This window comes from Hylobates moloch, unplaced genomic scaffold (assembly GCF_009828535.3).
Source record: "Hylobates moloch isolate HMO894 unplaced genomic scaffold, HMol_V3 SCAFFOLD_145, whole genome shotgun sequence".
Taxonomy (NCBI): Eukaryota; Metazoa; Chordata; class Mammalia; order Primates; family Hylobatidae; genus Hylobates; species Hylobates moloch.
In genome coordinates this window covers 33732-49216 of record NW_026652420.1, presented here as the reverse complement: position 1 = coordinate 49216, position 15485 = coordinate 33732, and the positions used below count along the sequence as shown (strand labels likewise).

Sequence of the window (15485 nt, the reverse complement as noted above, 5' to 3'; positions counted from 1 at the left end):
ATACTGCAAGAGTGAGCCACTGTGCCTAGCTGAGTTTTTCAATTTAGAAAGTAAAGAATAGGCTGGGCGCGGTGGCTCATGCCTGTAATCCCAACACTTTGGGAGGCTGAGGTGGGTGGATCACGAGGTCAGGAGATCGAGACCATCCTTGCTAACATGGTGAAACCCCTTCTCTACTAAAAATACAAAAAAAATTAGCTGGGCATGGTGGCTGGCGCCTGTAGTCCCAGCTACTTGGGAGGCTGAGGCAGGAGAAGGGTGTGAACCTGGGAGGTGGAGCTTGCAGTGAGCGGAGATCGCGCCATTGCACTCTAGCCTGGGCGATGAGCAAGACTCCGTCTCACAAAAAAAAAAAAAAAAAAAAAAAGAAAGTAAAGAATAAGGCCAAACATGGTGGCTCATGTCTGCAATCCCAGCACTTTGGAAGGCCAAGGGGGTCGGATCACCTGAGGTCAAGAGTTCGAGACCAGCCTGGCCAACATGGCAAAACCCATCTCTACTAAAAATATAAAATTAGTCGGGCATGGTGGCGGGCACCTGTAATCCCAGCTACTAGGGAGGCTGAGGCAGGAGAATTGCTTGAACCCGGGAGGCGGAGGTTGCAGTGAGCCGAGATTGTGCCACTGCATTCCAGCATGGGTGACAATAAAAAAAAAAAAAAGAAAGAAAGAAAGTAAAGAATAAAGTGGAGGGAGCGATAATAGAAGTCAATGAGGAGACTATGGCAGTGCCTCTGTAAACCGTGGGGTAATGGCTTAGAATAGGATCCTGGCAGTGGTGGGAGAAGGCTGATCAGAAGAGGGTCCTACCCCCAGAAGGCTTCCTCCTTCCTCAGATTCTGCCTAGCTGATTTTGCTCTTCCTTTCCACCGGTATGAAGGGTGGCTCCTCGCACACCACATGCTCTCATTCCACGGCTTCCAGAAAGCCTTCTGCAATTGTTTTGACTACACACTGCCTACCTCTTCTCAAAGAACAAGCTTGTGGAGGTCAGGCGCGGTGGCTCCAGCCTGTAATCCCAGCACTTTGGGAGGCCGAGGCGGGCGGATCACGAAGTCAGGAGATCGAGACCATCCTGGCTAACACGGTGAAACCCCGTCTCTACTAAAAATACAAAAAATTAGCCGGGCGTGTTGGCAGGTGCCTGTAGTCCCAGCTACTCGGGAGGCTGAGGCAGGAGAATGGCGTGAACCCGGAAGGTGGAGCTTGCAGTGAGCCGAGATCGCGCCACTGCACTCCAGCCAGGGGAACACAGAGAGACTCTGTCTCAAAAAAAAAAAAAAAAAAAAAAAAAGAGAACAAGCTTGTGGAGAGCAGAGGCCAGAGGAACCCTTACGGTGACTCCAGTTTTTGCCACTTCAGGTCACAGCAGGGGCTTGAATGTGGACTTCAACAGAGGCTCCCCACCTTCTAGAACAGGCCTCCCTCAGATAGACCAGAAACCCAGAAGAAGGGACTGAGCACATAGTCTGTGCTGTGCCTTGAAGGCTGAGGTGACAGGCAGAGAGAGGAGAAGGTGAAATGGTCAGGAGCCCAGAGGCTGGGGAAGGGATGGAGCTGAGATCAGGGGCACTTCACCAGCTCACCTGGCCCCCAGGGGCCAGGATAGAAGGGGTAGGCAGTGCTAGGAGTGCAGGGCTGAGACCCCACCCTCCCGACCTCAGCCAGCACAGGAAGGTAGAGGAAGACTGTGCATTCTGGCAGATCTCCAGTCTCCACTGGAGGAGCTCTTGGGACCTGCACGAAATGGAAAGCTTTGCGCTGCCACTGGGAAATGAGTGTTTGTAAGGAGGAAGATTGAGTCCCCTGTGGTGGCCCTCAGCCCCACCCATTCCATCCAAGCAAAGGATCAGTTTCTAGGAGTCCCTGACCCCAGCCGCAAGCAAGGCCACAGCCAGGAGAAAGGAAGGAGCTTAGTACAAATATAAATACCTTTAATGAAAAGCCCTGCTACGCTCTGCAGAGCCTGGACAACCACCGCCAGAGCAGGGCTGGAGGTACGGGCGCTGCTACCCGACCCAACAGGCTAGGCCAGAGGCCTCAGGAGGTAGGCCAGAGCCAGAGCAGCCGCCAGCAGTGGGGGTGCGGGGCCCATGGGGAGTGCAGGCGCTGTAGCCCGCAGCGTCTCCTGGTTGGTTTCAGAGCCTGTGCCGCGCTCCCGAACATGCACCGGGGCACCGCACAGAGTGTGCAAGTTATTCGGTTGGGGGGCCTGGCGAGCTTCTTGCTGTAGTGATTCCCACACTGCAGCTGCCTCCTCTGGACAGCCCGACAGGACCCGAGAGGCACAGGCATGGAAGTCATTCCAAGACCTGTTAAGGGAGTGGGATTAGGGGGATTAGGTGAGGCAAGGAGACTTTAACTTGGGAAATAAAAGGTTCAGTCCCCAATGGTGGCACAGGTTGGGCCACTGCCTCACACACCCACCGGTACCTGCAGATGGTCTCCAGCTCGCCTCCGTGGCCCATGCCGTCCCCCAAGCGGATGAGACATTCGGCGAAGCCCTGGTATATGGTGTCACATCGGTTTGGGCCCGCTGCAGCTGCTGCCAGGGGAGGTAAAAGGACTAGAAGTGGGGTGGGGGTGGGGTGGGGGAGGAATGGTAGATAGGATGAGCCAGGCCCGTCCCCCAGCCCCCAGGGGCTTATTTACCTGGGAGCACTCTGGGGATGTGACTCAGCGGAAAAAGGGCGCCCCAGCGAACTAAAGGGCAAGTCTGGGGATTACCTACCCAGGCCCCCTTCAAGGTAGGACTCAGACTGGGATTTGTACAGGGGGAGGGGGTGTTGTGTCCCCCAAGTCAGCTCTTCCTCTGAGCTTCTGGGGCCGCAGGTGGAGTGAGAAGGGTCCATGTAAAGGAGTCAGGACAAGGTGGAGGGGAGGGAGGTCCAGAAGCCCCGGACCAGGAACAGGTGCATCTCTCTGCGGTTTAGACAAGCTTTGCTTGGCCCTCCGAACTCTCTCTAAAGATAGATATTTTTGGAGAGACAAGATAGGATGCAGAGGTATTGGGATCCAGGCCAGACCCTCAGAGAGGACTTAGGGATCCTACGGCTGGTCTATAAGTCCTGCCATTGGCATGTCTCCCTTTATCATAAGAGGGGATGCAAAATTTGGAGTCCTTCCCCCATTACTGGGGCTGTTTGTGCCTCTCACTTTCCTGGAGCCCTTACAACTCTTCTCCACCCTGGCACCCAGCGTTCCCACACACCCTATGCCCAGCCTGGCCTGGCTGGGCGAGAAGGGGGTGTGGCCCGGGCCCCGGACGCCCGCACTCACCGAGGGGCAGCAACAGCAACGGCCTCAGGGCATGGGGTGGTTGCCGGCAGCAGCAGCGGCGGCAGCAGCAGCACATCATCCCTGGCTGAGAGCCTAGTGCGGGAGCTAGCTGCTTGGAGTGCAGCCCGTCCGCCCAACCCCCGGAGGGAGGGACGGTGATTGGATGGGAGCTGGGGGTGGGGCTCCGAACCCAGCTGGTGGCTCCGCCTCCAACACCCAGATGGGAAAAGGAGCGAGAAGACCTCAGAGAGCAGAAATTCCCAGGAGCACAGGCTGGTGCTGGGCAGGCCCCTGGACCCTCACCCCATAGAAGGAGGGAGAAGGGAGATCTGGGAAGGCAGTTGGAGCAGATGAATGGGTAACCCGGCCCCTTGGCTGGGTTGGCCTAGACAGAGCTCCACGGGGAAGAGATGGGCAGGGAACGAACAGACAGCAGTTATGAGAGTCACACCAAAGACAAACCAAAAGCACACACATACTCCATTTTATTCCAAAAGATTTAATTGAATTTCTCAATGTTTTTCAAAAACAAAAAGATCCAAATTAGAGGTAAAAAGGAACATGGAAAATTCCACTCAAGTGGTGTCACGATCTCAGGGTCATGCTCCAAGCATGGCAGAACCCGAGCAGGCACAATACCTGCCCTGGGCCCAGCCTAAACCTTCTGACTACCACACCCTGTAGACCACGGCCAGTGATCCCTGCTCCCTGACCCCCAAACACCCCAGAGATGGGGGCCTGAACAGGTAAAGGCCAGCCGTGACCCTGCCTCAGCCTAGGCCTGTCTGCTGGCCTTCAGTGCCATCCCACCCCTGGGCAAGGCAGGCTTAGCAGCTAAGGGAGGCTGGGGGTCACGAGGCCATGCAGCATGAGGCTGAGACGCCGGGCTGCTTTGCCAAGTGAGTTGTGTGGCTCAGCCTGCAGGAACTGAAAAAGCTTTTGGCGCACCTGGGCCATAACGGAGCCCATGTGGTCCCGAGTGATGGGGTCACTGTGGTCCAGGTGCATCACGGCCTCTTCCAGGTAGCTGGGGACGAGGGAAAGGACAGGCTACAGGTGGGCATTAGCAGACAGGAGCGCCCCCTGGTGGCACCGAGGCCCAGGGGGAACCCTCTGGGTGAAGGCAGAAAGGATTGGTGGAGAAAATTAGGGAGAGGATTCAGGCAGAAGTGGGCGTCAGCTTCAAACTGCTCCCTCCCACTGCCCCACTCCCCAGCTCATCTCCCTATCCCTGGCTGCCCCCACTTACCTGAGCTTGAGGTCAGTTCGAGTGCCAAGGTCAGATGCCAGCTGCTGGATGAGGGAAAGGAGCACAGGCTGGGAGAGTGGGCAGGGTGGCTGCCCAAAAACCTGGGCTGGGTCCACAGTTTCACACACATACAGCACCAGGTTCAGGTCAGCAGCTGTCAGCGCCTGGAGGAGAAAAAAGCAGCAGTGTTTATAGCAAATATCAGGATGGAATGTCTGCTTGTCTGAACTGTGTGGCCTGGGGGAGGATGACCACAGGGTGGGCTAGTGAGAGCTCCAGAGGAACTCAGAGAGAGCCCCGTAGGGCTGTGTAGTTACCCTAGGGGATTGGGAAATGGTTCCTGAGAAGGGTAGTTGTAAAGCAAGGTGGGCTAGGTGGGAAGAAAGGGGTCCAGGAAGAGGAAGCAGCAGGGACAATGGCCTGGAGGCCAAAGGGAACCAAGAACAGTCTGCTGGGGCCAGAAGGTGCAAAGGTGATGGGTGGAGTACAATGTATGGTGTGTGGGCCTTGTCAAGACATGTGACCCTTACCAGGGCCTAATGCCTATCGTACCTGCTGGAAGGCCTGATTGAGGTGGCCCTGCTGCAGCAGCTGCAGGATATGGGCTTGCTGGGCCTGGCAGTCAAGGTGGGCAGAGGGGACAGGTGTGCCAGCAGCTGAGCGCATGGCCTGCATGATGCTGGAGGTGACGGCGGCCTGCTGCTCCTTGAGCGCCACACTCACCTCACCCTTAACGATGCGCTGTACCTGTGCTAAAATGGACTCCTGCAGGCTGCAAAGGGAAGTGAGTGAGGTGAAGTGGACAGGGAGCCTAGTCTGGCCTTTCTCAAGCCCACCACCTTGCCCGGTACTCTGCCCACACACCTGCCCACAGCCACATGCAGCTGGTGCTGCACCTCAGCCCGAACACTGCTGGCCACGGTGGCTGCCATCTGCTCAGTGGCACTCTGTAGTGTGCTGACCAGGCCCCGCAGCTGGGCCAGCACAGGCTCCCTGGCCTCCTGTTCTCGTGCCTTCCGGCTCTTCATGTGGCTTTCTAGCTGCTGCAAGTCTGAGGGGTGACCACAGGGACTATAAGGGGAACAGTAGAAAAGAGGATAACCCCTCCCACCTTGGGCCATATGACCCCACTCACATTCCTGTGTCCCCAGCCGGAAGCTATCATTGATTTGCTGGAACATGGCCTGGCAGCTCTTCTCAAAGGCCGGCAGCACCACACTCTGGAAGGCTTCCCGGTAGGCAGCCTGCATCGGCCCCTGTAATGTGTCTGCAGCTGCTCGGGCGATGGCATCAGTCAAGTTCTGGGGTTAGAGGGAGGGGCCAAGTTGAAAGCCTGAGCCCAGCCTGGCCTGACTAGGCCCAGGAACCACCACCTCCACCCACATCTTGGGCCCTATAGCACCTTGGACTTGAGCAGCTTGGAGATGTTCTCTTTCATGCTGCCCTCCACAGCTGTGAGCTTGGTAGCCACTGAGTTGCTCAGTTGGCCTGCCATAGGCTCCAGACTCCTTGAGACACCTGTGAGAGGGGAAGAGGGTGAGGTGGAGCCATAAGAAGCTTGACAGGTACCCCACTCCCACCTGAACCACCCAAAGGGAGTCTGCATGCAAAACTCACATGGAGGGACTGTCTTCTTGATCTCATCCCGTATGCTGCGCTCTAGCCGCCCAGCTACAGCTGAAGACAGTGCTTGGGACAACTGTTGTGTCAGCTGCTCCTGCAGCTGCCCTCCCCGCTGCTGCCCCTCAGCCAGTGCTCGCTCCAGCCGCCGCTCTGTGCCATAGCTAAGGAACAGGCCTGGAGCAGGTCGTGTACTCCTTCCCAGGCCAAGAATGCTGCCCCCATCCCTATGCCATGTTGTGCTACCAGCCTCAAGGATACGTTCCTGCTCATGCCGGGTCTCAAGGGCACGTTCTACATGGCCTGTGACTGTGCTCTGCAGGCCTTCGAGTTGAGTACACAGACGCTGCAGCAGCTCTTCTTGGCTGTGCCGCAGCTCTGCCAGCTCTCTCTGCTGTTGCCAAATTAGTGCTGGCCAGTCCTCAGGGGGCTCTGCCACCTGTCAGTAGCACTGACAGTCACAAGATGCCTGCCCTACCCATCCCCACACACCAGACTAGGGAATGGCCCAGAGCCCTTCTCCACCCCCGCAGGGTGAAGTTCCACAAGTACAAAGTGGGCTCATTCACTTACCTGGTGCTCTGTGAGCCGGGATCCCATGGCTGCATCCCTGCCATGGGTGAGAAGCACCTCAGGCTACGTCAGGCAGCCTGGAGACCACCCTCTCCCTCCCTAGGATTCCTCCCTACCCATCATCCTTCTTGCTTTTCCTCTTGAGCTTGGGTGAGGTTCGAGGGGATCCCTTGGTCTTCCAGTCCTTGGCAGGCAGCCGTGGAGCAGGAACTTTGGTGCCAAAGCCTCCTGAAGCAGAGGCAAGGCTGGCCACCTCATCATCATGGTCACTGTGGGAAGGGGAAGGAGGAGTAAGCCCCTGCCCACTTGCTGCCCATCCCCCCATGAGGGCAATGGTGTAGAGTGGCTCCCACCTTTGTTCAGCACTGGCATCCTGGCTGTCACGTTGCTGCAGCAGGTGATATGGTGGTCGGTGGAAGGCCAGGCTCTTGTGCTTTTCCTGAAGGCCATTCCTGGGGCTGGGAGGACAGGCCAACTCAGCAGTGGATGAATCTATCTGAAGCCCCTCCTGCTAGCACACTTTTCCCCTCCCAAGCTCCTCACCTTTCTGCCAGGTTGCTGCAGGTCTCACGAGTAATGTCAGGTGCTGTGGGCCAAACCTGACTGTCAGGAGTCGAGGCCTCCTGGGTCAAGGCTGCCTCCAGGAGGGAGGGGGTACTATGCCGATCTCCGTCCCCAGGGCCTCCATCAAGGCCAAGCTGGGGGCCGAGCTCGGGCCCTGGCCGGGGCCGTGGGGACAGCAGGTGCAGTGCCGAGGCGGCTGAAGCCATACTGTCTGGCTCAAGGCCCTCTGGTGCAGAGGAGCCAAAACCACGAGACAGGGCCTCAGACGCAATCTCAGGGATGTCCTGGGACAGGGCAGTGGAAGCTGAGGAGATGACATCAGGGGAACGGGTGCGGCTAGGGGAGGCTTGGGGTAGCCCCAGGGGCTCCACTTCCTGCAGCTCCAGGGACAGTGCAGAGGCGGCAGTAGGCACCTGAGGTGGGCCAAAGATGGGGGCTTAAGTGGCAGGAAGTGAGGCAGGGATGGGGGGCACAGAGACGAGGCATTAGTATTAGTAGTAATAAGAGACAGGGCAGCAAGGAAGTGGGGCCTCAGAAATGAGGCCACAGCCAAGAAGAGGAGGTGGGGACAGGGAGGCTGAGGAGACACCCACCAGGAAACACAGGAGGGTGAAATGACCTCAGGGAAACATGGACCATGTTGGGTAGAGCAGGATCAGCAGCAGGGGACTGGGAGGAGCCCACCACCCACCTTCCCTGCTGCCGCCCACCTGCTCCCCACACTTCACACACACATACACACACCCATTCACGCACCTGGCCCGACCCCTTGGGAGTCAGTTTGTCAGCTGGGGCTGGGAGCAGGCCAGGCAGGAGGCCACGCGGGCTTGCCTGAAGGCTGCCGCTGCTGCTCATTGTCAGGCTGCCATCCAGCTGCAGCTTGGGGCTCAAGGTCAGCTCCTCAGGTGGCCTGGTGAGGGAAGGCTGAGGTGTCAGCAGCCAGAGCTTGGCATCATCTGGTACCAGCCCCTGCCATCCTCCACCTCTGACCCTTGCCTCACCTGGTCAAGGAGGGGTCCACAGCTGAGGTGCTGCTCATGGCAGACACAGCTGTAAGGGAGCTGCTGCTACTGCTGCTGCTGCTGCTGCTACCGCTGCTGCTGCTGCTGGGAGAGGCAGTGATCTGGGGAGATGCAGGGAATAAGACCTGTGGCCTGTAGCTGAGGCATTCCCAGGTCCCCCTACCCTGGGAGAGTACCTGCTGCAAGGAGGCGCTAGGTGTCATGAAGGCATCAGGTGTCATCAACTTGGGCTTGGTCTCACTGCTCAGGCTGAGGAAGTCGGCGGGTGCAGGCAGCTCCACGATTCGTCGGAGGTCAGGCTGGGAGCTGTGAGCGGCTGACCCCAGGCCCTCGGAGCCCAGTTCGGGCCGAGACTCTCCAAATGCTGCAGGGCAAGTTGCCACTTGAGTTAGATCTCAGACTCTGGTCAGTCCAACTTACCCTACCTCCCTCTCACGCCCTACTCACTAAAGTCCTCGTGGGCAGTGTGGGTGGGCAGTGGGGCCACCACATCAGGGTTCAGCTGTGGCTGGAAACGGATCTGCACATCTTGCAGTGCCCTGCAGGAAAAGAAGGGGGAGAATAAAGTGCTCCAAGAGCGAGGGTCAGTAGAGTGGAGACAGACACAGACAGGACACTGGTGGGCCTCCCCTAACACTCACTTAGTATGCACACAAAAGAGCTTGATGAGCACACCGGCCGCAGACTCCATGGCACCGGTTCCATGGGTACCATCTGAAAGGACAGTGTGGATGATGAAGCCCCTGGCCCTCTCTGTGCCTCCACAACCCCCTAGATATATGGACACATAACTCTGACCCTGAGGCAGCTCACCAGCACCCAAGTTGTCATTTTCCTCTTCGGCAGGCAGCACCTCAGTGTGCCGTAGCCGGCAGCGACTCACAACCTGGATACCGAAGCTCAGCACAGGGTGGGTGAGCAGGAACTCCGAGATGGAGCTGAAGCAAGCATGGCCCTCCTCCTGGTTTTGCAGCAGCTCCATCACATACAGGACCTGCACAGGCAGAACATTCCTAGCTGAGCTCAGAGGCTAAGGGCTGTGATGTGCCACCTGCCCCCTGGCCTTCCTCTATAATCCCAACTCTGCTCAGGGTACCCCATGGCAGCCTACCTTCCGTTGCACATCGCTGAGAATCAGGTATTCTGCTGAGAGGTCCAAGCAAACCTTGAGGCTAGGGGGCACACTCACTGAGCTGAAGATATCTGGGGAGAAGCTAGAGAGCCACAAAGCAGAGTGAATGAGCCTGAGAACTGAAGGAAGCCACATTCCCAACCCTGCCGCCCCTGCCCAGTCCCCCAGCCTTCCAGCCACTGCTTACCGAATAGTCTGCAGGCAGGTCCAGGATACTGTACACCACATCTTTAGCTCTCGGTTCTGGTCAGCACCAGTAATAAGGAACCTCCAGAAAGGGACACTGCAAGGCAACAAGGCAGTGAGTGGCTGGCTGGGCCCCCTGCTGGGAGCCATGGTCCAGCCCACCACCCACTAGGCTGCCCACTCACTCACTCAGGGTCTTGTTTCTTATGGTTGTCACAGAACAGGAGGCAGGAGAGGGGCCGCCCATCATGAGGCTTCCACTCGTGCAGACACCTGCAGGTAGGCAGATGAGGGGCCTAAGTGAGTGGTCGGGTGGGCTACCTCGGGAGGATCCTGGTCCCTGAGGCCCTGCCTTACCTTGGCTCATCTTGCCCCTCAATGTAGATCTGCCAGAACTTGACATAGCCATCATGGCTCGCAGTAGCCAGCACAGTCCCATCAGGAGAGAGGGCTCCTTCACTGAGGCACTAGAAAGAACCCAAAAAGCTTTGCTGACTAGAGGTGAGAACGAGCCCCTCCCAAGTGAGGATGGTAATGAGCTGGGCTGACTCATGGTGGGACTGGCATGCTTGTGTGACTGACTAAATGAACAGGGTTCCTAGAGAAGGCCAGACCTGCAGGGTGCTGCCAGGTAAGGAGAAAGCTGTACAGGTGAGGGCCACTTTGAGCTCAGAGTCCCCATGGGCAGAATGCTAGTAAAGCTGCCCGGGCAGCTGTGGATATAGGGAACAGAAGATGGATACGAGGAAGGGGAGAGGGGAGGGGAGGCAGGCAGTCACAGGCTTACCGTGCTATGACCTTTTACCACAATGAAGCCCTGCTTGATCTGGCTGACATCCACAGGCCAGGTGCTGTGGCTGGAGCGGAGCATGTCCAGGTCCCACACCTCAGCCTGGAAGGCACAGGGAGGTGAGTGTGCAGCCTAACCCCACGCTATGGCTTCTCTGGCGCCTCTTCGCCATGTCAGCCCCCTCACCCGGTCTTCATGCAGCAGGGCCACTGTTGGGCTGCTCTCCTCACAGCAGTCCTCGCTCTCCTCAGGGATGAAGGGGCACCAGATGATCCTGCGAAAGTGGTTCAGTGGCGTGCCCTCTGGCTGCCGGATATGGACCAAGATCTCTTCTCTGAGCAGGGTGTTAAGGGCTACATAGGTGAATGAAGAGGCGTGACACCCCAGCTCCGCCCACCCTTCTTCAGTCCCACCACCCACAGGAAGGAATGGATACTGAATTTTGCCATTAACCAGAGCCAAGCGCCACACGAACAGGTTGCCTGCCTCATCCAGGCAGGCCAGCTGTGGAGAGTTGAGGTGCGCGAAAGCCAGATCAGCCACACTGCCTGTGAAGCCCTTGAGCAAGGTCCGCTCCGAAGTGCTGACACTGATCACCCGCACCATGGCAGAGCCATTGTTGGCAGCTGGAATCAGGAGAGCAGTGGACCATGAATACGTATTCAGGCACAGGCAGTAGCAGAGAAGCACTGCCCCTGCCTGTCTCCCTGCCACCACCATAGTCTCAAGCTTGGTTTTCCCACCCAGCTCCCCAAGAGGCAGCATGGACAAACCTTCCATTGTACCCCTAAGGCCTGAGTGGCCTGATGTCGGAACTGGCTCTGTGGGACGTCCAGGAAAACATTCCTTCCTCCTCACTGTCTTTACTCACCCCGAATGGCATAGGCCAAGAAGGAGTTAGACACAGCAATCAGGTTGCCATAGTAGTACTTCTGCTCCCAGTCATACTTGGCGACAGGCTGAATTTTCACCTGAGAACCCAGGATGAGAAAAGTCATGGAACTTCCCCAGAGCCTAGGTGGCCCCCAACATCCCTGGGGATGGGAGAGGACACAGATGCAAGTCCAGCTACCCACTGTTACCTCCTGGAGCCAGACTCCCACAGAGGCTTGGCACCCAGCCCTGGCTTCTTGAAACTGGGAAAGTGTCAAGGTGGTCCCCATAGGAACTGGCAGCATGAGGGAGACTGGAAAGGCTGGGTGTGCCCCCATACATTATATATGCCACAGCATCCTAGTACCTACCTTGTTGCTTCCCCGGGCCTTGCTTGAAATGCTAGAGTCACTGCTGGCCACAATCTCCACCTCCTTGGCCAAAATCCCAACGCAGGTGGAGCTATCATCTCCTGAGAGACAGCTGTGGGGAAGAATGCAAAAACTTTGTCTCTTGTTCACCCAAAGGCTCAATGGGCAGGGTTGGGAGGAAGCGAGGACATAGCCAGACTGGTGAAGGTATCTAGTCCAATGTCAGCTTTGCCTGGTCCACTGGCCCCAGACCCACAGCTCCACTTGCTCACCTCCTTCCTTGGGAATGAGCCTACTTTCATTCTAAACCAGGTATCCAGGCCAAACCCTTGAGCTTGTCCTTGCCTCTCATCCTAGTGCAAGCTCAAGCTCCACCCCAGGTCATCTAAAGAGGAAGCAGCAGAGGCTGCTGGCCCTGCTCACTCCCCATCTCATGCCTTCTGCTAGCAGACACCCCAAACACACCATCACCACTACTGTCGTCTCCTAGGTACTCACATGACCTGCTTCTCTTGCAGGTTAATGGGTGGCATGGTCCGAAGACCAGTCTTGTTTGTTGAGGTACCATCACCTGAGCAGAGAGGGTCTGGGACCAGAAGTCCATTGAGGTCCCCATTGTAGGCACTGGATGGCCGTGGGCTCTCTGCACTGGGGCCTGGGGACAAAGAGGATCACTCTGATAAGGTTGCTCGACCTGCCCACAAGCCTCTCCCCTTTCAGAGTTTCCTTCAAGAACTATGAGGTGCTCTAGGAACACTCAACTGAGCAAAGCATGTCTATGAGGAGGAGGGCCCTGTGTTCATCTCTCGTTCCATAAACACTAATGTAGGCAGGACCAAGGATGAGCATCAGGCTCTTCTACTTGGGGGAGGGGTACAAGCCATCAAGGACCCTTTGAGGGCAGTGAATACTCAGGTCTGGGTCACTACAGAAGAACTCTGTGGACTCTGAGTGAGGGCATAGGAAGGGTCAGGAAAGACTTTATACGGCAGTTAGTGTGATTGGAACACACAAACACAGGAAAGATGGAGGGAAAACAAAGCTACAGAGGCATCAGGTATGATGCTGTGGCACTTAGACTCTCTCTGTGGGTCGTGAGAACCATAAAGAGTTTCAAAAGGGAAGGTGACATGGTCAGTTCTGGCCAGTGGGATGATTACTCTAAGATAGCATGCAGAATGGTTGAGAATCTGGGTGAGAGAGATCAAGGCCTAGACCAACATAGTGTCAGAGTTTGGAGAGAAGATGGGCTCCTAAGGCATGGAAGGGCACTGGTAAGATGTGGAAGGGGCTGCCCCACACAGAAATGGCTCAGAAGAAGCTATCTCGGGCAGGTAAATACAGAAGGCAGGGACATAAAGGAGCTGGACCAAAAGGAGAGAAACTATGGGGCAGAGTGTGGAGTAAGGAAAGACAGCATTTCAGTTCTTTGCAACTGGCTGGGTTTCAAACACTCTCATAGGCTCACATACCACTTCCAACATCCCCAGGTGGCAAGGAGCCTAGGGCTCCACATTCAGAACATAGCAAGTTTCCAGTCACAACAGTCTTTGAATTATTTTGGCACGATCTTGGCTCACTGCAACCTCTACCCCCTGGGTTCAAGGGATTCTCCTGCATCAGCCTCCCAAGCAGCTGGGATTACAGCTCACCTAATTTTTATATTTTTAGTAGAGACGAGGTTTCACCATGTTAAGAAACCATGTTGGCCAGGCTGGTCTGAAACTCCTGGCCTCAAGCAATCCACCCACCTTGGCCTCCCAAAGTGCTGGGATTACAGGCGTGAGCCACCGTGCCCAGCCCTCAACAGTCTGAGTTCTGACCTGGTCGTCCAGTGAGAGGAGACAAGAAAGAGCTGCTTGGCAAACAAGGGAATCATGTGCCAATCAATAACAAAGGAGTTATAAGGAAAGCCCCTAGGCCACTTCATTCGGATCAGAGCCACTTTAGCTGCTCAGGGACAAGCTGACAACTCTCCCTTCCATGAAGGGTACCATGAGGACAACCAAAAAGCAGGCCCAGGCTGTACATGGTTGGCCATGCCAGGCTCTACCAAATCTCTGCGGAGTCTAGTCTACAAAGCAGCTGAGCAGCAGGAGAGGTCCACGCCCAACTCATGAGTAAAGAGGGCACGCACTCCAGGCCTGGGACAAAGGGCCGAGTGGTCTCAGGCAGCAGATGGATTTTCTGAAAGTAGGGGTTAGTTGAATCCACCCCTAGTGAGCACCAGTGCCTGCTTCCAGAAGCAGCCAGTCTGGGCCTCCCAGCAGGTGTAAGAACAAGAGCTGAGGAAACATCAATTCTCCACTGTACACCCACAGCATCATCACCGGCCACTTCAGAGATCCCTAAACCTGTCAGTAAACTAGTGCCTGCACACGTGCTATTTCCTCTTCCTAATAGGTGGCTTCTACATAGGTGGCTTGGGTGCCCTTCCTGACACCCAAGCCCCTGTTCACATTACAAGACCTAGCCCAGTCTCCCCTCTCAGACCTGCACTCCGCACTCACCAGCCTCCACCCTTCCCATGCCCATCACAGTATCGAGACACTCCTTTCTTTCAATGACAACGGTATATTACAACCCTGTTAGCTGTGTCTTGGGGAATCTTTGGGGGCAAGACTAGTTCTGAGGTATCATTAAGAGTCAAAGCGAAACATGAATGAATGGGAACCAATTAGGGCTTGCAGATATTTGTAGCATAATTCAGTCAGGGTGGTGCGGTCTGTGATTTGCCTTCATCCCAGAAAGAACACGGAATTGAGACTGGACACCTTCCTCCTGGAAATCAGTTTCAGAACGGGAGGCCTGGAGTCTTTATTCCAGAGAGAAGGGCAAGTTATGGAGAGGGACCGGCGGCTCTTCAGCATCGCGCTTAAGCCTGGGCCCAGAATTCCATATACGGAGCCCAGACCAGGCCTCTGAACCATGGCGAAAGGGAAGAGGAGCTAGGCCAGTCCCAGGAACACTAGAGACCTCGGGGCCAGGAAACCAGAGGGCCCCAGCGGACTCAGGGAAGGGGCCTCACCTTCAACCGAGACGCTGAAGGACGAGGCAGAACAGCCTAAGGACAAGATAGGGAGGGGTCACACACAGGGGTCTGCGCCCTTCGAGGGGCACAGTCAATCTCCGTCCACCCTTACCCGCCGGGAGGATCCAGAGCTAGTCCTAAGGGAGCTGTGGGCCCCAAGGGCGGTTCAGACGCGCGCCGCCCTTTTGTCAGCTCGCCTGGGGCCCACCCCCGCAACCCCCGCTCACCGCCCGCGGGCCGGTCCAGCTTGAGGATGTCCCGCAGGTGCTGCGTGGCGTCCTCGATGTCGATGCTCGCGCAGGAGGCCATGGGCCCAGCGGCGGGCGCCCCGCCCGCACCGCGTTGGTTCCGCCGCCGCCGCGCACAACGCACCCTCGCCCACCCGCCACGGGGCGAGACAGCGGGACGCTGGTCACTACACTCAGTCCACCCGCAGTTCGGAAACCGCCGCCCGCGCAGCGTCGCTGAGCCCCGCCAACCCCACCAACCGCCTCCACTTCCGGCACCCACGAGCTGAGGCTCCCGGAACCTGCCAGGGTCGGAGAAGAAAGGTTCCGGGCTGGGGGCGGAAGTCTAAACCCCTCCCGCAGCCCGTCCCCCTCGACGGCCCCGCCCCTGTGCCCGCGAGGTCGGGGAAGTCCCACAGGGCTGAAGTAAGCGTCCACGCACTGGGCCACCCAAAGCCCTACTCTACTCAGAAGCCGCCAGGTCCCTGCCCACTCCCAGAGCATGGACTCCGATGGTCCTAGGACGGGGTCAACTCAGCCGCCCATGCTAAGGTCCCTCAGGTTCCCTT

General features: G+C 57.0%; 2 protein-coding genes across 4 annotated transcripts; both read right to left on the bottom strand.

Annotated features, from left to right (window-relative positions):
• Nucleotides 1-1950: 1950 nt before the first annotated feature.
• LOC116464046 (neuritin-like protein) lies at nucleotides 1951-3615 on the bottom strand. 2 transcript variants are annotated; one of them, XM_032147313.2, is made up of 3 exons: nucleotides 3279-3615; nucleotides 2433-2565; nucleotides 1951-2311 (listed from the first exon to the last, which is right to left on the bottom strand). In XM_032147313.2, exons 1-3 carry the CDS (start codon nucleotides 3355-3357, stop codon nucleotides 2026-2028), a joined length of 498 nt encoding a protein of 165 aa, XP_032003204.1. In that variant the 5' UTR covers nucleotides 3358-3615; the 3' UTR covers nucleotides 1951-2025. The 2 variants fall into 2 exon arrangements, with proteins under 2 accessions (XP_032003204.1, XP_032003205.1); XM_032147314.2 differs by having other exon boundaries at nucleotides 2433-2544.
• Nucleotides 3616-3744: 129 nt separating this feature from the next.
• Nucleotides 3745-15185, bottom strand: LOC116464045 (enhancer of mRNA-decapping protein 4). Of its 2 annotated transcripts, XM_032147311.2 has the most exons (29): nucleotides 14917-15185; nucleotides 12157-12313; nucleotides 11659-11770; nucleotides 11286-11385; nucleotides 10851-11040; nucleotides 10601-10748; nucleotides 10412-10516; nucleotides 9982-10091; nucleotides 9814-9897; nucleotides 9626-9721; nucleotides 9418-9520; nucleotides 9120-9300; nucleotides 8948-9020; nucleotides 8754-8845; nucleotides 8483-8670; nucleotides 8286-8407; nucleotides 8041-8194; nucleotides 7264-7697; nucleotides 7074-7178; nucleotides 6837-6989; nucleotides 6721-6757; nucleotides 6409-6586; nucleotides 6145-6300; nucleotides 5930-6045; nucleotides 5663-5828; nucleotides 5392-5578; nucleotides 5080-5299; nucleotides 4528-4691; nucleotides 3745-4305 (listed from the first exon to the last, which is right to left on the bottom strand). In XM_032147311.2, the coding sequence occupies exons 1-29, from the start codon at nucleotides 14996-14998 to the stop codon at nucleotides 4113-4115; spliced, it is 4206 nt and encodes a 1401-aa protein (XP_032003202.1). In that variant the 5' UTR covers nucleotides 14999-15185; the 3' UTR covers nucleotides 3745-4112. The 2 variants fall into 2 exon arrangements, with proteins under 2 accessions (XP_032003202.1, XP_058290940.1); XM_058434957.1 differs by having other exon boundaries at nucleotides 6145-6586.
• Nucleotides 15186-15485: the final 300 nt, after the last annotated feature.

Coding starts and splice junctions, on each gene's coding strand:
- LOC116464046 (XM_032147313.2), bottom strand. CDS start 3,357: ATGATGTGCTGCTGCTGCCGCCGCTGCTGCTGCCGGCAACCACCCCAT. Junction 2,566..3,278: donor GTTGCTGTTGCTGCCCCTCG/GTGAGTGCGGGC, acceptor CCCCACTTCTAG/TCCTTTTACCTCCCCTGGCA. Junction 2,312..2,432: donor GAGCTGGAGACCATCTGCAG/GTACCGGTGGGT, acceptor CTCCCTTAACAG/GTCTTGGAATGACTTCCATG.
- LOC116464045 (XM_058434957.1), bottom strand. CDS start 14,998: ATGGCCTCCTGCGCGAGCATCGACATCGAGGACGCCACGCAGCACCTG. Junction 9,021..9,119: donor AAATGACAACTTGGGTGCTG/GTGAGCTGCCTC, acceptor CTGTCCTTTCAG/ATGGTACCCATGGAACCGGT. Junction 5,579..5,662: donor CCGGCTGGGGACACAGGAAT/GTGAGTGGGGTC, acceptor GTCACCCCTCAG/ACTTGCAGCAGCTAGAAAGC.